The following is a 25,470-nucleotide window of genomic DNA, read 5'->3' on the forward strand; positions in this document are numbered from 1 at the left end:
AGAGAGAAGAATGAGATAGTAACAAAATCATGAATTAATTATCTAAACAAATATTTGAAAAGGCATATAACCTGCGACAACTGGAAGACAGCACAGCAGTGAGTGTTACAAGACAGCGTTGTCGAAGATCCAAGAACGCCCTAAAGCCAGAAGAGTCAGTGTAACCTTCAAAAATCAGGCGGTATGTGCCTGCCAAAGGTCATATAGGTCACACACAGTCTTCTAACATATTTTGCCGAAGCAAAACTAGGTTTAAGTTGGCACCTGTTAGATACTATCAGTAATCACAGAGCTGGTGGTTTTGCTCACTCACAAATTCTTGTAATACAGTTCCACACTATGTTGGTGGTGGGGGTCAAAAAGCCTTAAAAACGCTCAGTAGTGAAAAAACGAACGTCGAGTAGATACGGGTGTAGTTTCGTATTCTGCCTTGACGTTTGATGATGCAACTTAGCTGCAGTACAGAAAACATTTAGCACAATATTTTGGAGTTTATTATTTTTCGTTTAAAAATAGCGATCGTGTTGAATAAATTTGGTTACCAATTGTTAGAAGTACTGGTGAATCTATTGGGAAAACTAAACGTTAATATGTAAATTGAAGATATCAAATACGTCTTTGTAAATGACACGATAACATATAATCTGTTGATTATTATTATCACTATTAATGCAAGTCTTAAAGTATTGCAATTTATTAGGTTATAGGAAATTGGCCAATGATATTTTATAAATATAATGTATTTAATTAATTCATTGATACCTATGCAATTTTGCCGTCTTATAGGTAGTTCATTGATTCATTGATGAAAATACCTGTTGGAGCAAGGTCCGGGAAGTACGGTGGATGTCTTAGACATTACAATTGAAGCTCGTCTAATTTGGTAGTGTAACTTGCAGCAGCAAGTGGCCTAGCGTTTGCAGTTATTGTCGGGCCATATTTAAAAAAGTTATAGTGAACGACCACGGCACTAGTCCACCAACTGCACACAAGTAATTTTTCGGTCGTAGCTTGGTCGCAAACAAAAAAAAAATAATACGGGAAAATGAAATGAATTGAAATTTTCGAAAAACAAATGCACGAGTAAATTGTGTATGAAATTGAATTCGGAATTACTAATGAGATATTTGAGGTTAAAGTGGTCAGTAGGACAAAACGCCAATTTCATATGTAACCTAATATTTTAACTAAACGAATTTTAACACGCCCCGTAATGGAACCGTAAGTCGGTCAAAATTAATAAAACGAAATGAAATACTCAATATAACTCAGTCAATGAACTAATAGCACGTCGCCTTGAAATTCGATATATCATTCGGAGACTATGTCGAAATGTAACACACACTATCAGCAAATTCAACTATAAATTAAATTTATTTTCATCAAATTTAAACCGTCACCTTGAGAGAAGAAGAGTTCTGGCCATCAGCAAGCCCAGATGTAATGTGTAATGTTCGTCACTAGCAATAGTTTTCAGTTCAGTTCAGTTTCAGTCAATTCAGTCAACCGCCACGGTTCCAGCTGTAGCTGAACGTGATTCCAAGTGGGCCAAGAGAGCCAAAGCTCACTTCGGGTCAGCACGGAGTAGCTATTATATATATATATATATCACTAACAATCGTTTTTTTACAACAGTTTACAGGTGGTTACGGGTTACATTTTATTTCGTAATTCAGTCAACCTCCACGGTTCCAGCTGTAGCTGAACGTGATTCCAAGTGGGCTAAGAGAGCCAAAGCTCACTTCGGGTCAGCATGGAGTACCTATTATATATATATATATATCACTAACAATCGTTTTTTTACAACAGTTTACAGGTGGTTACGGGTTACATTATATTTCGTAATTCAGTCAACCTCCACGGTTCCAGCTGTAGCTGAACGTGATTCCAAGTGGGCCAAGGAGGCAAAAGCTTACTTTGGGTATATATAGCTAGTATTTTTAGTATGTGTGTGAATAGTCATCGAGATGGTTTAGAACGGAAGACTTATAGAATTTTATTTGCTAATATTTTTGGGTCCCAGTTGGGGTTTGAATCCCAGACTAGATTTATTGTTCTAGTATGATTCAGAAGAGGCTATACTATACGAGCTCGCAATTATACTTTTTAATTGTCGTTTGCTGATGGTACGTTTCGCGTGACGGATCTAATAAATCAAAAATTTTGATATAAATTTTTGTTGTTAATTATATTTCATACGAAAATAGGATAGATTAGAAAATTCTTAAAAGGAATGTCGACAATAATCAGAAAACAATACGGAACAATATGGTTTTATTATTATTATTCCGGCTTGGGACGGCTGGGTATTTCATTAATTTTGGCAGAAAATATAGTATATGATCACGGATAATAGTGGACCTCCAAATTACTTCTATAAAAACCAACCTACGAGTCCAAGGTGGTCCAAGGTCCACTTCCCTTAGGTGCTCTTTCGAATCATTCGCGACTTTAACGGATTGAACAGCGCTTATCCGGAGCTGGACATATTCGGTAGTGGGCTGATCGGTTTTCGAGAAAGCATTGTTAGGTGACAATCTCGAATCTAATTCGCTGATTTGCTGATGTTTTTTTTTGTATTATATGTTTAAATTGTATTTTTAAATTTTTCATTTCAGTTTTGAAACACTTATATTTACTTCAATTGTCATACATTTTAGATGAAAGATTACATAAAATATGCAGTAGATTAAGTACAACGTATGATGTGGTAAAATAAATAAGACTAATAGTTCATTATAAATACAAATATTTCTTCTTTATAATATTAGTCTACATAAAAATAAAATAAATCAAAGGCGCTACAACCTTTTTTAGGCCTGTGTCTTAGATTTCAGTTATGTATCATCATCATTTGTTAATCTAATAGGCAAGTGGGTGATCAGCCTTCTGTGCCTGACGCACGTCGTTGACCTTTTTGGGTCTAATGCAAGCCTTCGGTGGTGTTTTCCATCACCGTTCGAGCGAATGTTAAATGCGAATATCAGTCCAGTCCATTGGTGTACAGACGGGGATCGAACCTACGACGAACCTATTCAGCAATATATATTGCCTTAACAAACATTTGTTTCCACTTATATAGTGATTATTAGCAGTGTTTGCCTAGTGGCTTCAACTTGCGACTCTCATCCCCGAGGTCGTAGAATCGAACCCCGGTATTTAACAAGACTTTCTTTCCATACGCAACATTCGCTCGAACGGTGAAGAAAACCGGCTTGCCGTAAACCCAAATGATATTGATACATCACTGAATTTATAGAACAGACCTAAAAAGGTTGTAGCGCCAGTGATTTTAAATACACTTTCGAAGATAAACCAACCTTAGGCACAGTGGTTGTACTTTCTACTTTCCACGCTTCAATTGTTGTGCGTAATTATCGGTTATCTGATAGTCTTCCATTTCATTGTTTACTTTTACATTTTCTTTAAATGGAAAACTTTCGAAAATTTATTTAGTAAAGGACTTAAGGATATGACGGCCAACAGGTTCTAATTGATATCGTAAAATTTGTGATGTCATATTTTCTTGCATAATTTGCATATACGTTGTTTTAGTAGTTATAAATACATAGCCAAGATAGCTATTAATTATAACCTTATTTACTAAGGATATTTAACATAATTTATCCAATAACACTACATACACTAACACTAAATCAAATGGTTTTATTATTTTCGTTCTTCTCACTACGCTCGTAGTGTTAAGTTGTACACTAAATAAAAAATAAATCAATGGCGCTACAACCTTTTTAAGTATTGGCCTCAGGTTTCTGTATTATTTTTATTATAAAAAAGGGGGTCAAACGGGCAGGAGGCTCACCTGATGTTAAGTGATACCGCCGCCCATGGACACTCTCAATGCCAGAGGGCTCGCGAGTGCGTTGCCGGCCTTTTAAGAATTTGTACGCTCTTTTCTTGAAGGACCCTAAGTCGAATTGGTTCGGAAATACTTCAGTGGGCAGCTGGTTCCACATAGCGGTGGTGCGCGGCAAAAATTGCCTTGAAAAACGCTCAGTCGTGGAACGGCGGACGTCGATGTGATACGGGTGGAATTTTGTATTCTGCCTCGACGTCCGATGATGAAACTCAGCTGCAGGTATTAATCCGAACAACTCCTCTGAACACTCTCCATGGTAAATGCGGTAGAAGATGCAGAGTGACAACACATCTCTATTTCATGATACACACCGTCGACTTTTTGGGTCTAAGGCAAGCCGGTTTTCTCAAGATTCCTTCACCATTCGAACTAATGTTAAATGCGCACATAGTAAGAAAATCCATTGGTGCACAGCCGGGGATCGAACCTACAACCTCAGGGATGAGAGTCGCACACTGCAGCCACTAGGCCAACACTGCTCTAGCCTCTACATTAACGTGATGGTGGAGCCTATGTTCGTGGGCTCCAACAGTCTTTATTACTATCGTGGCGATGTCCTCTACATTAAGGTTCCGATGGAGGTCCTTATTGCGAATGAACCAGGGAGAATGCAAACAAAGGAAGAGTTATTTTTTTGTATAATCCAAATTATACTACATATGAAATGACAGAGGTTTCATACATTCACTAACAATCTTAAACAACATTAGTTAGTGTATTTCAAAGGTCAGCAACGCACCTACTAAAGATGAGTGTCCATGGGCTGCGGTGACTGCCCTTTTAGGGCTTTTCGCCCTAGGCACCCTTATTATATAAAAAAAAACACATGTACTTATGTACAAGAGTTAGAAGTTATACATCTTTGGCGTAACAAGATAAAAATCTTTCACCTTATTCTACATTTGTATAAAAAACAAGATTAACAATAGAAAAATGTATTTAATAAATAAATTTAATTTAATTTTAATATGTTGATGCTAACTTCAGAGTGTCGGTTTTTTGTGACGGTGCGCGGGTGTCGGTTTGTTGTGCGCGAATCGTAAAAATATACTCTCATCATTTTCCCTTAACGCGCCAACAAAAGTGACATAAAAAGCTTTTCAAACTGTCCTATGCTAGAATAGTAAGTATACTTATTGAGCAGACATTTTATAATTATAAAAGTGTCAATGTTATCTAGAAATTATTGTCAAGAACCGTTAAAATGTCAAAGGTAGGATAGGATACTAGCTGTCCATGACACAGGGAATGCTAGTGTACGGTCTAGTACACTTTCTCTTAACTAAATATCCGTTTTTTGATTTTTTTTTATAAAACAGGAAGCAAACGTACAGGAGGTTCACCTGATGTTAAGTAGTACCTCTACGCTCTATTTTTAATATTTAACCTAGTTTTTTTTCTCTCGAATTTTATAGTGTAGTACGCATACATTTATACATACTTAAGTTAAACGACTTTTGTTTGATTAGATGTTATACTGAGACTACATATTCTTTTAAGGTAGTTAGTTACCCACACACAGGGGCTTGTATGGGGAAGATCGAGAACATTTTGTCACAACGATATTTATGTCATATATGTTTCGATATACGATAGCCTTAACATTTTACTGTTCACAAACAATTTAACAGAATATACCCACTGTTTATTATACAAAATCACAACACCTTGCTTCCGGTTTACAATTGACTGCTTTGTCAATAAACAGTTCAACACAATCTGCGTTTACACATTTAATTCATACTGCGACCTTTTCACTGTCTATTCTATAAAAAAAATGTGTGTGTGTACTAGTCTACACACGTAAGAAGTGAAACTTCGTTATGACTTTATTTTTCGAAAAATGATCTACTATGTGCAACTTTACAGAAATTGGTTAAATTAGATAAAGTTTAACAAAGGTTTTATTATCTTATGAATACAAATAATACAATTATTTAATTTTACTGCTAAGATTATTGTAGAATTTCATTAGTTGTAATAAAATTATTACTATCACTGATATTTATATTATATATTTTTGTTATTAATGGCTTCGAATCTCTTCGAATCGACCGTGGTAGGGACAAGAAAAAGATGGCGCGTAACCGAAAAATGTGACGGTAATTTTTTTTTCAACGCCGATAAAGAAATTTCATTTCAAAAATAAAATAAATCAGTGGCGATACAACCTTTTTAGGTCTTGGCCTCAGATTTCAATATCTGTTGACGATCCCCGGCTGTGCACCAATGGATTTTCTTTCTATTTGCGCATTTAACATTAGCTCGAACGGTGAAGGAAAACATCGTGAGGTAACCGACTTGTCTTAGACCCAAAAAGTCGTGCGTCAGGCACAGAAGGTTGATCACCTACTTGCCTATTCGTTAAAAAAATGATCATGAAACAGATCTGAGGCCCAGACCTAAAAAAGGTTGTGGCGCTATTGTATTTTCTGCTATTGTTGTTGTATTAACACTGATATTTGTATCTACTTGATTTCGCTGGTCGCGTCCGCATGTTAATAGTTAATACGGTTCAATTACAGATTTAGGTTCTACTACTACTACTACTAGCGGACTTAAAAATACACTTTTATCACGAAGCATACCAAAGGCTCAAAATCGACAACAAAACAGTTAGTTCTACTTTAATTTTGCAAGTGTACGCATCACTGCGCATGTGTACACGATAAATTGAATGCCATCAAAAACATATGTAAAACGACTGTCGCAACTCAGTTCTTCTACCGTATAATGTTGTCAGATACATGTAATACCTAGTCGGTTAATTTATTCAATACTTAAGGTACCATTACGTAATTACTAAGCAATTTAATTGAATATAATACGTAAATTAAGGGAAAGGTGAATGAATATTTAAAGGCAATTTTTTCTAGCGTAAGCGAGTATTTGGACCATAGGTTTAACAATTATTATCTTGAGATTATTTTTATGTTCTTATAAGACACTAGCGGAGTCGACGGACGTTGTCCTTTCTTAACTATGAATATTGATTTCGAATTGGTATAATTAACTAAATATGCTTTATGATATACAATATTCTTTGTTTGTTTTTCTGGCGTACATAAATAGTTTTGTTGGTATTCCAACATATAACTGGCCGGTTATAAACTGGGTATAAACTGGCTGGTTTTTTACAACATGTGTTTTCAATATTAATGCTACATACAATTAGCCACTGTAATTATTTTATATGTATTTTATCAATACAATAACTCCGATCGAAGCATTTGAATTGTATAAGCACTATGCACTGAAAAAAATTGTTATCGTTACAAAAGTCATGATTACTTAATATGGTGGTTTGTATTCTAAAATTTTCTAATTTTCCTAATTTTTCTTTCATAGGAACCTTGAACCTAGAAAACCAAAATAAGAATGAGCGAAAACGGTCCAGCCGTTCACGCGTGATGCCGTGATTAAGGGAAATACGGATTAATTTATATATATATATATATAATATTGTAAAAATTGATATGACATTTGCATGCCTATATATATGGCTGATTGTGCGGATATTTGTAGTTGAACAATCTAATTGTACCACTATCTCGGAAAATAATCGATTTTTTATTATGACTTGTGATTATATCAGGCTATGGCCAAGTCTTCTAGAAGACCCTTAGAGTATTGATGAGCGAGTGACAAAATTAAAAAAACCAATGGTCATCAAATTATAATGGGTAAAATCCAGGGTAAACAGAGCGAACGGGTATTGCGACTTCGTAAGAGTGCACAGAACAAGACACGTTTCAAACTGAAACTCAAAATAACTTTATTCATATAGGTAACCAAGTACTGTTAAATCAAAAGAAATGATGTCAAATTTATTCTAAATTTACATAGTTAAATTAATTGTAAATTTACATTTACTACCAGTTCTCAAGTCAAGGGCGTAGAGCGGGCAAGATGACTGGCTCCGCCACTCTTTTTAATCACCAAGTTTTGAGTCATACAAATTGTTTGAACTGGAGCAAATGAATCCCATGGATTAGGATCATTAAAAAATCGTTAAATTTATAAAAAGCTGTATTCATTAAATCATGTTAAAGAGAGTTTTGACTTTATTCAGTGTTAATTATTTAATTTCGCTTGGGAGTTTGTTTTAAAAACGAATACAATTTCCATATAAGGAATTGTCTATCTTCTGGAGCCTGGCTGATCGTACGCTGTTTCGAGTATTATACTGGTGAACGTCACCATTTGTTTTAAAACCACTTTCATTGTTTTGTACACACAACAAGGCTTCAAAAATATTCACGAGACTGAAGACTAACCTTCAGTAATGGAGGCAACAAAAGAAGTGTTTCTGAATCTTATCCTTTATAGTAAGTTTTAACGAACTTTCCTCTATAACACGTTAATAGCAATAAAATCTTTGCGGTATGAAATTGTAGATTTTCTCCAGGAATGTGGTTGACAGTTGATTCTCTTTTTATAACCCAATCTTGAGATATTAATTACGTTCTATGATTATTAATTGTTATTTAGTTACTAACAACACAGGGGCTCCCTAGTGGGACTAGTTATAGAGTTTTGTCACGACCATATTTCTGTCATGAAACTTTTCGAATGTATTGTAATGCCACAGGAATCTGCCCAGGAGGTCTTCCCAGGGAAATATGACCTCCAAATATTTTTTCCCATTTTTTTTCTGTACTGTAAGGATATTGTATGTATTTCTGCAAAAAACTAATACATAAACAAGAGCGTAGTCCACCTACACACACAGATAACTGGTGACCCCAGAGCTGGTTTTTTTACTCAACAAATAAGTAGCGAGGAAAGTCATTGTACATTGCCACAGAGACCAAACTTTTAAACTTTGTATTAATTAATTTTTAATTGTTATTGCTATTTACATTAAATTAAAAAATTCTTGAAGTTAAGTTATTAACTGACACTCTAATTCATTTTAACAAATCATAAGCGGCCTTCTAGATATAAGATGTATTTGTTACCATGGTTACCGTATATTTAAAAAGCCTTAAGAAAGCATGTTTGTCATGGTAACAGCCTACACAAGGTCACAGAAGATTTGTATAGGTATGATTGTTTATTCGCGTTTTAATTAATAACAAATATAATAAATTAAAAGAAAAATAAGTGACACTCCCTTTTCAGGTCTGTGCCTCATATTTCTCTATCAGTTCCATGATCATGTCAATTGTCATGGCAACTTGGTGATGAGCCTCCTATCACGCCGTGGTCTTTTATTATAAATGAATAGAGGAAGCCCATTGGTGGACGGCCAAGCTCGAACGACCTCAGGGATGATTGTTGTAAACTGAAGTTGCTTAACACTGCTCATTTATACTTGTTAATCCTGTACAGTTTTTTTGAACCAATGCTGGAGTTAACACGAACCAATTTCATTAGAATTTTTTGTTAGATTACATCAAAACCATTCATATTAATTCAATACGTTTATTATTGCATATTAAATATTTACTTCCGAATAGAAAAGAATTGCCACTTCCCAAACCTTGGGGAGCATAAGGTACGACCTTGTATTTGTGGTAGGTTGAAATAATTTGAACTGTCTAATCCATCTTTTAAATAATGCTATGTTTCATCTAGTTCATGACGAGTTGAATATGATATACCGACCCGAGCTGTAACGCAATTTCTCTTGAGCTTCTTTGGCTCTTGAGAGCAAACGTCCATGGTGAGAGAACGTTGAGCTTGCTACCGCGGCTACCAGGAATACTACTTATGACTACAGATTACAATAAGCAACATGTAAGTTTTTTATATTGTCGCCTAACAGGACTGCTATTGATACATTAATACAAACAAGTGGTATTCTAATTTAACATACCATGATGTAGATTGTATTATTTTGTAAAATAATTCTAACATCAAGTAAGTAGACAAAAACAAGTAGTTTCAGGAAGAACATAGTGTAATGGTTCCAGCTCCTTACAAGTATTTTGTACAACAAAAAACTTGGCGATTAAAAAGAGTGGCGGAGAGTTTATTGCCAGTTCTTCTTTTCCGTTCTACGCCCTTCATTTGAGAACTGGCAGTAAATGTAAAATTAGAAGCGTTTAATATGGATTTCTTTATAGACGTTCATAAGTGTACATTGTATAACAAAAATGAATAAATGATTTTGAATTTGAGTCAAGTGATACAGCCGCCCCTGGACACTCAATGCCAGAGGGCTCACGAGTAGCAAAAAAAATAATTAAAGACATTAATATTTATTTTATCAATGACAGTTCATTATATTGTTCCAATCATAATTGATGAGTAATTACAAATATTAATTAATATTATCTTATTATCACGTGTAGTACTGTCATAACAGCCCTTTGGGATTTAAGGCAACATTTTGATACGGATATTTATATTCTAGGGGTTAAGGGTAAGCAATAATAAACAGCTAACTGCCGCCCATAAACACCTACATGGAATTACGGATGAGTGGTCGACCTTTGAGGGAATGGTACACTCGATTATTGAAGGTTTTATCAGATCCAAATACAGTAAAATATTATAATGAGGAATCAAAGAATATTTGTATCTTTGGAACGAGTAAACTCAAAAACTACTAGTCCAAATGCAAATTCTTTAACCGTTATGATGCTACTTTACCCTTTAAACTAAGCTATTTTGTATTTCAAAAATAGTTTTGAAAAATAAATGTTCAGGGCTCCGAACATACTACTTGCAAGATACGCTAACATACGCTATGGCGTTAATATTGGTCCCGCGCTGTGTACAATGCCTAAACTTTCCCCCACTCCCTTGTTTAATGCTCTAGAAGTTTGCCGGTACCTGTACTATTCATAATAGGAAAGTGTTATCTGTCAACTTATCAACCTGCTCAGGGAAAAGCAGAAAGCTCTGATGCGCTATGCCGCCCGTGGACACTCAGACAGAAGGTATTTAATCGGTACGTTGTCGAAGGAACCCAAGTGGAATTCGTCAGTAAATATATAAAATAAGTTCTATGTCGTTGCGAAAGTTTTTATAGTTAAATTAAAAGTCACCAAGAACTTTGACCCATTACAAAATTAAAACATTGATAGGCATAGATAAACTTTCGTCACGAACTCGGCCAAGGTCGTATTGAATTGTTTTCTCTAAATAATTATGAAATGGAGACTTATAAAGATATATTGGACTTAGCAGACTGAATGTCGTAAATCTTCCTTGAGTTTAGCTTATTTTGAGTTCAACAATAAATTCAGAAGCAAGAACTCAGGTCAGCCATTACGGAATACGGTCAACATCATGAGCACATCCTACATACCTCAAGTATCTAATCTTAATATTTTTTTTTTCCTTTTGTAAATCCACAGGCAACCACTTTGATAACAGAAAAAATGTATTAAATTAGATAAGGTAGGCAAAAATACACATTACACATAGTTATTCAGACAAAACTAAACAGAAACAAAAAAACAAAGTAAATTAAAAAAAGATATATAAATCACGATAATTTAAGATCAGTCTCACGTCAGTTAATACTTAATAAGAATTAACTGAGAGTTACGGGAAACGGAACAGGTCGTAATTGTACAGAAGAAATTTAAAGGAAGATAGAGAAGCATTCCATAGCCTAACTGCAGAGACCTTAAAGGAATCGTCAAGAAAGGAGGATTTATGAGATGGGACTTCAAGGGTATAGTTTTCGGAAGAGCGTAAGCTGTAGCTATGGGCTCCCAAAAATGATACATGATGTATACTATCTATATTATAATCGTTTTTTAATTATAATTTATGTTAGCTGTTCGATTACGTAATAAATAAGCCTATTGAACAGTGTAGAGACGAAGCTTTCTATATGGGAATTTAGCATTTGCTTGCCGAAGGAAAACATCGCGAGCTGCTGATGCATGCTCCACCACGATGTATGCAAAAGTTGTTACGCCATGGCTATAAAACTATTTAACAGCCTTCCTAGAAGTTATAGATCACTGTCGTGTAATTCCTTCAAGGGAAAGGTGCCTTTATAGGGAGAGTATTGGAACCATAAATTTGACACCAATTGTAAATAACTTAACTTTGACATTATTTTATGTAAAATTGTAAAAATATCAGATTGTGCGGATATTTGTAGTTGAACGATCTAATCACTGTACCACTATCTTGTCAAATAGACGAAAATAATAATTATTAATGATGGCATAGATCAGGCACAGAAGGCTCAGCCAGGTCAAGAAGAACGAACGATCATGGAATCTGTGGCCTTTTGGCCTCCAGGTTTTAGCTGTATCTTTACAATGCGCTCAATCTAATACCATGATAAGTAGGTTTACATATCTGACCTTTGCTCTCGTGGGCGTAGGAAGCCTTTGAGGTGGAATCAATAGGTTTATGACGTCACACCTTACAGCCTGTAATCTCTTTAGTAGGTAATGAAATTTATTGCGTTGTAAAGTTGTATTTTTGAACAACCTCTGCCCGTGTGGAGTACGTGTAGTATGGAATTTTTCTGCGACCACAACCTCGAATAATTCAATATGCCATGCATCTCTTGCTGTTGCGGCCATGTAATCTTTTCTTTCTGAGTGATTACGATCAGTTTCTCCAAATTTTCTTCGCCTCTGCGGATTGTATTGCCGAAATATGAGAAACCTTTTAATTGAACGAGGCTCACCTGATGTTAATTGATACCGCGGCCCATGGCCACTCTCAATGCCAGAAAACTCGTGTTGCCGGTATTAATAATTGGTAAACTCTGTTCTTAAAAGACCTGTCGCCATCGCTGATCGTTGTCGGCATTGTAAGACAGGCGATTCCATGGACACTCTAAATGCCATAGAGCTCACGAGTGCGTTGCTGGCCTTTAGGAATTGGTATTGAGTCAAGATGTATTGGTGCCCTTTGACATCTTTAATGTACTTTCCATAATTTAACCTCAAATTGATTTTAAAACCGCTTGAAATATTAGTCAACAGTTAACAAGTAACAGTGAATGACTAACGGAATGATGTGAGAATTCGATATTGATTACAAGTCATCGTGTTGAGAATTTCTTTACAAATGAATAATGACGATGTAAGTACAGCGTTGCACATTGATATTTTGTATGGTATAAACACTGTCTGTTTTAGGCCAAACAGGTCACAGATTCATCTGATGTTCAATGTCTTCTGGAATTGAAAGCGTCGATGTCCATGGGCAGCTTTACATCAGGTGATCTTTCTGCCACTATGCCTGGGCGGAATCCCTTTTTTAAAAACATAAAAGGCAATCCACCCATGGACACTGCCAGAACTCTCGCAAAATGCAGGACCCAAAGTGGATTTCGTTCGGAAATACTTCGATAAGCTGATAAGATACTTCCTATTTACTTTAGGTCACGGAAACTGGGAAATTGTCACCTCCCATTCAGCACCCAGTAGCGAGCAGATGGGGCCGTTAGATTTTACTTGATATAGCTTAATGTTCATTGTCGACTAGACCATGGATAGCTAGTAAAGGCCTATGTATAACAATGTGTTGTTAAACCAGTTGCTCAAGAATTTTTTTGGTTTTTCAATTACTTGTAACGGTTTTTTAAAAACTATTAGTAGATATATCGTGTTCTCAAGAACTGCCGGACAGGTGTTAGTATAAAGACAATAACTGGTAAGCCATTCATTATTCTCGTACGTTCATAATTGAAACCCGTTTCCCAGCATTATGTTTAAGGACAACGTCGAAAAAACTCAATGAATTGTTTTTACTTCTTCACTAACGAATGTTGCCATAGTATTTTTATTTTCTAAGGCTCAGAAGGATCCTATACAAATACGTACATACCTTGACAAATAATACGGTTAAAGCATTTCTAATAGAAGTCGTATGAGACAATACGAGACTTAATTAAGAATGAAATATGTCCCCAAAAGTCGCTCCAGGTATTCCATCCAGATAGGATAGTTCACAAAATGGGTTACATTTGGTCTCCCATATAGGTCTATGAATAGTGTACCAGCACAGCGGTACATCACCATACCATACTCAAGAATACCATCAAATTCTAGGTTATTCTGCGATGCAATCACCTAACATATCTACACCTCCAAAGGATTCAAGACTTAGTGCCGAGTTGATTGGTGCACCTCCGTGTCTAATTTATACAACTTTTCGTGGCTTGATACCTGGGCATGTGATGCAATATAACCGCTTGTCTTTCAATTAATTATGCTGGGTAAATTAAGGATATACGGCGTGTTGGTGTGGACGGGTACGCTTCACCACACCAATATCCAGTAATGGCGAGGCGGCAAATGAAGAATTTATACTTGTCCATACGATGAAAATAATAAGCTAAGATGGTTGATGTATCAGTTGTTTACTAAACGAGAATGTTGAAAACTATGATTGCTGCTTTCAGGTACTACTTGAGGTTCCAATTTATTCTGCATCTTCTACAGCATTTACCATGGAGAGTGTACAGAGGAGTTGTTCGGATTAATACCTGCAGCTGAGTTTCCTCATTGAACGTCAAGTATACGAAATTCCACCCATACCACCGACATATTTCGAAACCAATTCAACTTAGGGTCCTTCAAGAAAAGAGCGTCCCGATAGTTAAAAGGCCGGCAACGCACTCGCGAGCCATGTAGCCAATGAACACTGCATTGGCCGCGGTTTCACTTTACATCAGGACTCCTCGCCTACTACCGAATTAACGTGGATCGCAGCGCTTGAGTGTAATATCCAGTCCTTTGTTTAATGTTAATAGAAGCATAACGAGGCCAGATTGTACGATATTTAGCAAAATAATTGCGCGCAGGAAATATGCCGCAATTATTTCTATCTAATGTTTATGTATTTCTAGGTCAATAGACGCGTAATTTTTAACATCCTTTGATATTAAAAAAAATATTTCGTATTCCGCTCAACCATTTATTAGTTTTTATTGTTTCTAAATAATTCAGATTTTTTTAGAGAAATTTGCTATGTACGTATACATTCCTCTTTAACGTCCAACTCCATAAAGCGTCGAAAGCTTTGGTAAACTCGACTTTCGGCATCATGCATACGAACTCAAAAAAATTCGTTCTTTTTTTTATAAATTGGCATTGCTTGCAAGTGTAGACTGACCATGACAAATAAATAATCTCTCAATTTAACAACTCTCTATAACACCATAAAATGTACAGTTCCTTCAGTGTCGTTTTATATAGTATTATTTTAATTCTTGTTAAAGAAATCGACGTACATAGTACACACTGTTGGCTGTATGGTATATTTTTATTATAAAGAATAATGTTAAATCGATAGTTGCAATATTTGATAATATATGAGCACATTGTATCTATAATATAGTTATCTGCTGCATTGTTATTTTATAACATGGCACCTACTTCAGTAGTAGTTGTTTTGTTTGAGGTAGACGGTCTTCATAATAAAAAAATATTGCAAAAACTATTTTATAGTATGGAGTTTCTTGCCCATTCTTCTTCACGTTTTTGGAATTCTTTTAATATTTTCAAACGTGGCTTTATTGAAATAAATGATACGACTTTGAGTGAATGGGTCAAACGCCTAACTTAAGTCCAAATTAATAAATCCAGGTTTATATCAATTTTATCGGACAAAAGGCAAACGAACAGAGGAACTAGTGCACCTAATATACACTTCCACGGCTGAGGAACGCATCGGGAGGCTTACTGGATGTGTAACCGGCCTTTGAGAGTTTGGAAAATTTGTTAGCTTCGAATAATCATAAGCATCAACACAATATTTACAAAAAATGCATATATTTTAGATACTGAAATGTGTCTGTTACGGTTTTATTATCAGAACCACGAGATGCAATAACACTTTCCATTGGCATTTTTTACTGTTTCCGAACTGTTGTCATCGCTAACGTGCGAAATTATTTTTTGTTATGTGAAACTCACCTATGTCATAATTTCCTTTTAAACAACCTTCAGCTAAAAATATTTTCATTTGAATAAGTCTTTTGAGACACTATTTTTCATTTGTATCTTGTACCCCCAGTTACCAAGTCCCAGTGAAATGCGAGAGTAACCCTGGAGCGTCTCCAACGCGTCCTTGTAGGAACTAAAAGTATATTTGAACAAATCGTTAAAGACGTAGTATGTATTTCACATTTGGCTATATCTTAACTACCCGATGTGGTTTTAGTGGGTTTTGCGGACCCAGAATAGCAGAGATTCTGGCGCTGGTCGAGCCTCATATACTACTACTACCTTATTCGGGGGCAAATGTTTTCCACCTCGTATATTAAAAAGTTTCCCCAGGCACTGTTATTTTTAAATAAAACTGAATCAAAATTTCTCTAGGCAAGTCTTACAAGAGCAAGATTTATTATTTATACGGCTTGAATTTTGAAATTTAAAGTTAAGTATTATTCTGAAAATTATCTCCCAACGAGCAAATCTGCCAAGATAACCCCCTTAGCCAGCAGATCAAGAGACTCAAGTGGATATACTCTACAAAGAGATTCCAATGACATCCCCAAGCATGCGCTTAATTGGAACCCACAAGGAAGGCGGAAATGTGGCGGTCCCAAACCCTGGTGATTTACAGTTGCAGGTGAGGCGAAGAGAGCCGTAGAGAGTTGGAGCGAGTTGGAATCCGAAGCTCAAGACGGAACACGATGGAGACTCGCTCTACCCCAGCAAGAATCAAAAGACATTCAGTCAGAAAGCTATATGGGTTTCCAGAAACTCACTACTGAATCAATATAATCATTTCAATATGACTTAGAACCCGACAAATTTATGGACAAACATGAGATTTAGATTAAAGGCCTACATAGATCATATTATTGCCGATAAATACAGATCAAACTAATTTAGAAGAAATAAAAAGACATGGGAAGGAGTTTTGACTGGTCTTGTTCTAAAATTGTTCTAAAGTTCTAAAATTGATAAAAACAAAGATTCTATAGTTATTATACGCGAGACATAGCATTTTTCAACCATTTTCGTACTTACAAATTGTTGATACTACTATTATCTATTAATCCAAATCACTATAAATAAAATCTAAAACTATTTTCACTTATCACGAAACAAAAAACGCGCGTAAATGTATCATTCGCGTGCATCGTTAGCAAAGGTCGCGGCAAGACTAATCTATAGTCTATGCGTTTGTAGTTTGTACACAGATAATCAAATAATAGTTCGTGCAACAGTTACAATTTATAGACTCCAGATAATGCAGTAGAAGTGTGATTTTTTACTGTACTGTTTTTGTTACTGTTTAACATTTGTTTATCATAATTGTCATGTATTTTAGAATAGATAGCTTGTAATAGATAGCAATACATATGATGTTGGCAACTTTAATAAATAAATATACATAGTAAGCTCATTCCCACCCATTTAAATACGACTAAATCTGTAAAAATTATTAGACACTTTATGTCTTATTCATTCATAATAAAAATAAATCAATGACTCTACAACGTTTTTAGATCTGGGCCTCAGATTTCTGTATCTGTTTCATGATCATTTGTTAATCTAATAGGCGGGTATATAATCAGCCTTCTGTGCCTGACCGTCTACTTTGGTCTTGGGTCTAAGGGCCGGTTACCTCACGATGTTTTCCTTCACCGTTCGAGCGAATGCTAAATGCGCACATAGAAAGCAAGTCGAGTGGTTCACAGCCGGGGATCGACCCTACGGTCTCAGGGGAAGAGTCACTGAAGCCATTAGGCTTACACTGCTCAACATTTGTCCACTAAAACAATATTTAAGATGATTTTTATTGCCCATTACATTTGGCGTTATTTATAGACTTAATTGAATTTCATAAGTATCCAGGCCGCACTAGAGAAGGTCCATGACCGGAAAAAATAAACGACGATCATGTTAAGAAACTCGATGAAGCGAAAGGTACGTGGTCTCTCCTTACCCCTTCGGAACAAAGTCGTGAATATATCAATAAGAATTGACATTTAATACTTTGACAGTTTAATTCAGTAGATCTACTGTTATTGTAAGTGCCACAGACTAAGATCAACATTACACTTTACCTTGTACATACATAGTTTTACATAAGTGTCTATTTTAAAATGGTATGAAAACAATATGATTATATAAAATAGATTAGGTATAACGGCTTAGGTGCTATTGCGTAAATAAGAATCACTACCGTGTATGTTCTACACTAGATAAATCCCACGGCTTTGTTCGTGGATGTCCAGAAAAACAGTTATTTTTATTTTGTAATTGTCGGATAGCCCATGTCAGTTTCGAGATCCAGAGCTCCTTGCTCTTTCAAAAGACAGTAAACCACCGTTTGGTGGGTTCTTTCATCACAGTCACACGCAGGGCTTCTGTATGAATCTGTGTATGTGTGCCCTGTGGCCAGGCAACACCTGCGCCATTTGAGAGCGTAGTGTTGACTTACCAGGAGCAATCATTATATTGCTCATGATATTATGAAGCGAAGATCATTTTAATTTTAAGGCATATAATCTAAATAATACGTGTTATCAAATACTCTAACCAAATATACTTGCATTTGAAATTTGATCATCGACCTTTACGCTAGAATAACTGTGTCGCATTTTGAACCAAATTTCGTACCTCAACACGACCTTGGTGTGGCGTATTTATTTGTATCCACTCTATTGTCTATGTGTCGTAAACATAATGTACTATAACGCATATGAAATGTTATAGGTGGCTGAAACTTAAATAATCTTGAGAAAAAGTTTTTACACATACGACATTAAGTTAAGCGCCATCTATACGCGTGTCAGCGTACTAACAACAGACAATCTCGTAATAACAGCGTTCTGTTTCCATTTGACACTAGATGGCGCTTATTCAAAATTTAACATTCCGTTATCATATTAAAATGTTTTACGTTTTTATAGTTCACAAATTAATTAACCCTGTGGTTGAAACGAACTTAATACAAATTTCAAATATAACAATAACAAGAATGCCTTTTAAGACTACATATTTATATTAGGTATACCATAAATTATAAAAGTCATCATCTAACTTAATTAAGAGTGATTTTCATTTATTTGACGGTAAATATAAAATTCGGTAATTAACCTGTACGCTGGCCTATTCCTGACAGGAGGCTGAAATTGCAAATGTCAGCTATATACGTATTAATATTATATTTCTATGAAAGTGGAAAAGACCTACTCTGGAAATAGAGTATTTAATACATCAGGAATCTCGAGTTTACTTGCCCTATATAATTATTCAAACCCAAGGTCCTTACTAAACTCAACAGACCGAGTAGACCGAGGCTACGTTGGTGGGATGGAGTTGTGAAGGACCTCGAAACAATAGGGATACGCAATTGGAAACGGGAAGCTCTGGATAGATTGCGATGCCGAAGTGTTCTTGAGGAGGCTAAGGCCCACAAGGGGCTGTATAGCCATGGATGATGATGATGATATAATTATTCAACAGTATGTTGTGTGCATCCGTTTAGTTCCAAATACGACCACAGGGTTCTTACATATTCCATTAAAATATTGTTAAAATGAAAATTAAATTACGTTCAATTAAAATCAGTTTTTTTTAATTTCCACAGAATAAATATCCTAGACACGCGATAAGCTGGGGCTGATAAGCTAGGCAGCAGGGGAGTGACAAATCTCTCCTTTCCTGGTCTTGCCTTAAACTAGGTCTGATGGGCTAGGCGTCTCCCGCCGCGCCCGGGCGATACTTCGGAAACCTCATGATATTTATGGGGCTGCTGGCTAGAGGGTAGGTTAAGTCAAAAGGCTAGGTTTAACGGAAGCCTAATGAACCTATGTTTCCCGGATTTTCCTCCAGGGATGTGCCCTTAGCTAGAGATAGAAAAATAGCTAAGAAACTGGCTATCAAGATGATTATCTGTTAATGATAATGTCAGATTATGTTGACATCTGACTGTCATTTTTAATGTCTTTGACGCATAATTAAAACCCTACCTTGTCAGCCTTATCAGTAGGTGGTGATGCCGGCGGACTCCGCGGTAGACCCAGGTCCTCATCGTCGTCGCTGTCACCTCTTCCGCGCCGACGAACTGCCGCTACAAGCTCCGCCTGGAGAACACACAAACATTTAGCAACAGAACTATTTGAGTGGTATGCAGAGAGTCGTTTATAAGCAATCACAAAGACGAACGGAAATGATAAGTTATCAACGCGTGCGCAGCTGTTTCCTCTCGCCGTGACATTTTAAAAAAAATGCATGGAATTGTTCTACTAAAGATTCAAGATTTTATTCATTTAACGAAATAATTATTTCTGTTATTATGTGTAATGATTTTACAGAACACTAAGTCTTGTAATGAACATTACCTCAAACTTATTCACTAGTATTGTAGAAAATTAATTCAACATAATATTTCTTATTAGCTTATTATTACTTATTAGAGATTACTGATTGATTAAGGATTCAGACTGAAATTTAAAAAGCATTTTTATTCAATAAAATTCCAAAATTATATTATCTACACAAAAACATTAATATCAACGAAATAATCATGGGCAATGCCATTTATCTGGAATTATTTTTATAGAACAGGGGTCAAACGGGCAGAATGCTCACCTGATGTTAAGTGATACCATGGCCCATGGACACTCTCAATGCCAGAGGGCTCGCAAGCGCGTTGCCTTTTAAGAGTTAATGCGTTCTTTCCTTCATGGACTTAGAGTCCATGAAAAGGAAAGATCGAATTGGTTCAGAAATACGCCAGTGAGCGGCTGGTTCCACAAAGTGGTGCGCGGCAAAAACTGCGTTAGAAACGCTGAGTTGTGGAACGACGGACATCGAGAACGGATGGTATATTGTATTCTGGCTCGACGTGAATGATGAAGCTGATGAAATTCATCTCCGAACAGTCACATAAATTCATACAAATAAATTATCGTTTAATACATTTAATTCTCTTAATAAGACATTAAATTTTTGGTGTATTTTTGAGGCGATTCTATTTAAAACGGAATAATATTTATTTATTTACAAAAGCTTGCCAACGCTCGGCACACTGATGCATTGCTACAATACAAATAAAATACATGTTTTACTGTGACAAGCACTTAACAACATACACGAAGACATTACAAGAATAAGCAAAAATCAATTTCAAAGCGTGAAAGCATATATATATATATATCCAGACCTATCACGTTTATCAGAATTCTCTGGACATCATGGCCAAAATACGTTCTTCAACCTACAAACGAGGTATCAACCTGATTCTTGAATATCTTAAACGTAAAATATTATAAATGAAGAAATATCGTTTATTAAACTTTTAATTTGGAGTTGGAATATTTTAAACTATTTTTAATACGTCTATCTACATATATATTATATATATGTAAATGAATCCCTATTTCACTTGGTCAGGGCATCACGCGTGAACGGCTGGACCGATTTCGATAATTCTTTTTTTTGTTGTTTATTATTCTCAGGAGAAGTTTCATACGAAAGAAAAATTCGGAAAACTGGGCAGAAAATTAGAAATTTTAAGAATACTTTTGTTATGATAGCAAAGTTTTTTTCTGTGCATAGCGCCTTTACAATTCAATCTTTTTTCATATAACCTTATGGTGTTTGACATAACATTGAAATAATGAGTGCTGCACATATTGTCAAAGAGGATATTAAAAAAATTATTCGATCTTCGATCGGAGTTATTATATAAATAAAATACATATAAAATAATTACAGTCGCTAATTGTTTGTGGCATTAATCTTCAAAATCCATGTTTTTTACATGGCCAGTTATATGTTTGAACACCAACAAAACTATTTATATACGCCAGCAAACAAACAAAGGATATTGTTTATCATAAATCATTTTTAGTTAATTATACCAATACGAAATCAATATTCATAGTTAAGACAGGACGTTTGTCAGGTCCGCAAGTTAAAATATAAATTACGAACTTATAAAATAAATTTTATGAATCTAAAACACACTTATTACACAATAGTCCTATAATAAAGACAAACCCATAATCTCGCGAGCTTTCCTTCTGTGATCCAAGTGAATCTTCTTTTCCATGCCTGCGTCATCACCATTAGACACTTAACACTTGCTACACTTTCATTGTTTCTCAGAGTCACTCATTAAGTTATACCATAAACTGTTAACAACTCTTATTTGGTAATTTTCTGACAAATAAGTTTACACTGTGATAAAAAAGAGGTGATTACTATAATTGAGATTAAAGTTCTTTAATGGAAATAGGGTAAATAAATGTTCAAGAAACCTGCCTGCAACACACACAAGAAACTCAACCGAATGTCAAGCTGACAGTTAGGTATATAAAATTTGTTTTGTTTATTTCAGTTTTAATTGTTTATTTATGTGTTAATTGTTTATAACTGTCAAATTGTTTAATTCTGTTTTAATTATTTAATTCTGTTGTAAATATTAATTTATGTGTTAATTCTATATTTCTGTGTTCATTAGTTATATCTGTTTAAATGTTTAATTGTGTTTTAATTATTTAATTCTGTTGTAAATATTAATTTATGTGTCAATTCTATATTTCTGTGTTCATTAGTTATATCTGTTTAAATATTTAATTGTGTTTTAATTATTTAATTCTGTTGTAAATATTAATTTATGTGTTAATTCTATATTTCTGTGTTCATTAGTTATATCTGTTTAAATGTTTAATTGTGTTTTAATTATTGAATTCTGTTGTAAATATTAATTTATGTGTTAATTCTATATTTCTGTGTTCATTAGTTATATCTGTTTAAATATTTAATTGTGTTTTAATTATTTAATTCTGTTGTAAATATTAATTTATGTGTTAATTCTATATTTCTGTGTTCATTAGTTATATCTGTTTAAATGTTTAATTGTGTTTTAATTATTTAATTCTGTTGTAAATATTAATTTATGTGTTAATTCTATATTTCTGTGTTCATTAGTTATATCTGTTTAAATGTTTAATTGTGTTTTAATTATTTAATTCTGTTGTAAATCTTAGTTTCTGTTTTAATTCTATATATCGAAGGTCTTTGTTGGCATTTCTGTGCATTTAATTAGTCAATTTTGCATATACTATATTTTTCAACTTAAGTTTTATTGTACTATTTAATATTTTATTGCAACAAGTCTAGGGTCTTCAAACTCCAACTTAAAATAACTTTATTCATTTAGATAACTAAGTACACTAATGAACGTCAACAGAAAAGATGTTAAATTGATTCTAAATCTACATTTACTACCAGGCGTTAGAGCGGGCAAGAGAACTGGCTCCGCCTCTTTTTAATCGCCAAGTTTTGAGTCATACAAATTGTTTGAACTGGAGCAAATCAATCCCAAGGATTAGGATCATTAAAAATATTCGATTCGATTATAAAAACAAAATAAAAAAGCTTTATTGATTAATATACTTTTAAAGAGATTTGTATTTATTTAGTGATAATTCTGTAATTTCGATTGGGAGTTTGTTGTAAAAAGGAATACAATTTCCTTATAAGGAGTGGTTTATCTTCTGGAGCCTGGTTGGTAGTACACTCAAATTAGTTCTGTTTCGAGTATTATACTGGTGAAAGTCACCATTTGTTATAAAATCGTTTATATATGTACATACAAAGAACTGTTTCATAAAGTCACTAATATTCAGCATTTTATATATTATTTATTTAATAGGCGAAAATGTAGTTTTATCAAGAATATTTTTCTGGCACTAGCAAAGCTACTTTAAATCCTATAAGGCAAAACCACAACGGGATTTCATGTAAACAAATAATTATCCTTATTATTCTTGGAAATATTGAATCCTCAAACAATATTATTATAACGTTTATATTTATGACTAAACAACATCTATAAAGAAACCTTATATATTTATATATGTATATGTAACGAATCCATCTATTAAAGCGCTTTAAAAATACTATATTGATTTCAAAAAAATATACAGCGTTTACTAAGTATATCTGACCAAGTAGGCCTAAGCAAATGTTGTTTATAAATAAGCCACGAGCGTAGTTACCAATATTATACGTTTAAGAGAATTCCGATAGGATTTGCAATAGTAATTTACATGTTAATATGTAGGCCTTGCGAAACCTGGCTTGTGGGTCTGCCTTGTATAATATACGGAATAAAGATATATAAGAAGGAGAAATTTTGTAACTGAGAAATTAATCGTTAATATAAATACATATATAGAACGGGCAGGAGGCTCATCTGTTGTAAGTGGCCCCATGGACACTCGCGATTGAGTTGGCGGCGTTTTAAGAATTAATAAGTGTTTTTCTTGAAGTATTCTAAATTCCTGGCTCCACATAATGAGCGGCAAAATCTGCCTTAAAAAACGCCCCGTTGTGGGACGGACATAGAGGTGTTACGGATGGTATTTCGTATTCTGTCTGGACGTCCGATGATGAAATTCCGCTGCAGGTATTAATGCCAACATTCTCCATAGTAAGTGGTAAATGTATTGAGATACGAGGAAACTTACACTACACATTGCACGAACAGTTTCACCCACCTCAGTATACATCGAGTCATTTAGTCGTTTCAAAGCATTTTTGATAACTTTGGTTGTTATTTGGTTGCATATTTACAAAATGTTATCACAAACAAAGGTGGTGTTTTGGGTGCCGGTTGGTGGCATTTGAATTAATTTCAATTGGGAAATTGCTTTTACATATGAGCGAGGTTACGGAGCCAATTAAACTGAACGAGGTAGATACCACTGAAGTACCGGAATAAAGAGGAAATATTTCGTAAAATATAAATAAATATATATTAGTCTTAAATATTCATTTGTATCTTCATAGGAATTTGGGAAAACATATTAGAATATATTTAATTAATCAAAGTATGTACCATATGTACTTTTGCCATCTTATAGGTAGTTCATTGATCCCTTTACTAAAAAAAAATTCGGACGGAAATCAAAGTCTTTGAAGGCGGCTTTGACTGCCCCATCAGAGTTGATTTTCTTACGTTGCAAGAAGTTACCCAAATTTCGAAACAAATGTAAATATATAATATAATATATAGGAGATTTTTCAGGGAAAAGTGGCCAGTACGACATAACACCAATTCAATACAATCGCATCGTGTCTAGACTGAAAGAATTAGTGAAAAATCGTAATAATATAAAAAATGATATTTACCAAAAATATTTTCGTAGTAAACAACCACGTGATGTTCCACAATTTTCGAAATGTTTCTTTAAGAGATCGCACCATTATCTATGGCTAATTTTTAATCTGTATTGCCTTGGCGCCAAAATGATAAAGACTAAAGGTGCGTCAGAGAAATTTTTGAAAGTCTAACTCAAGAGGCGAGACGTACAGTATATTTTTACTTTCTAGTGTTATTTGATACGCACTCATTATTATCTAAATTTTTAATTTGCCATAAGTGGAATTAACTGTTTATGTAACTAAGTTATAACAACGTAATCTGTGGAAATGGCACAGATGATAAAAAAACCAGTATGCACTACTTACTACCTTTTAGGCATAATATTGGTATCTGTTTCGTGATTTGTTTTTTTTAAATACCTGAAGATATTTTGTTATGTACGAGTTTAAATGGAAAGTATTGAACCTTAGGGATGAGGGTTGCACGCTAAAACCACTAGGAAAACACTGTTCAGATAAATGTAAAATTGGAAGCATTTAATGTATATTTATTTTGTTGAGTTTGACGTTTATACG

At 34.6% G+C, this 25,470-nt stretch overlaps 1 protein-coding gene across 5 annotated transcripts in view; it reads right to left on the minus strand.

Annotated features, from left to right (window-relative positions):
* The window catches only part of LOC123717618, a 97,858-nt gene that overhangs the window by 7,645 nt on the left and 64,743 nt on the right, over positions 1-25,470 (minus strand). For 2 of the 5 annotated variants that reach the window (XM_045673702.1, XM_045673701.1), the window contains exons 2-3: positions 21,781-21,960; positions 19,746-19,859 (exon numbers count right to left, since the gene is read on the minus strand). In XM_045673702.1, the coding sequence (XP_045529658.1) occupies positions 19,746-19,859; positions 21,781-21,849 (183 nt within the window). In that variant the 5' untranslated portion in view covers positions 21,850-21,960. Of the gene's footprint in view, positions 1-16,791; positions 16,874-19,745; positions 19,860-21,780; positions 22,045-25,470 lie in introns of those variants that run through there. The other 3 variants (XM_045673700.1, XM_045673699.1, XM_045673703.1) reach the window with 3 other exon arrangements.

The sequence above is a fragment of the Pieris brassicae genome, chromosome 13, assembly GCF_905147105.1.
Source record: "Pieris brassicae chromosome 13, ilPieBrab1.1, whole genome shotgun sequence".
NCBI lineage: Eukaryota > Metazoa > Arthropoda > Insecta > Lepidoptera > Pieridae > Pieris > Pieris brassicae.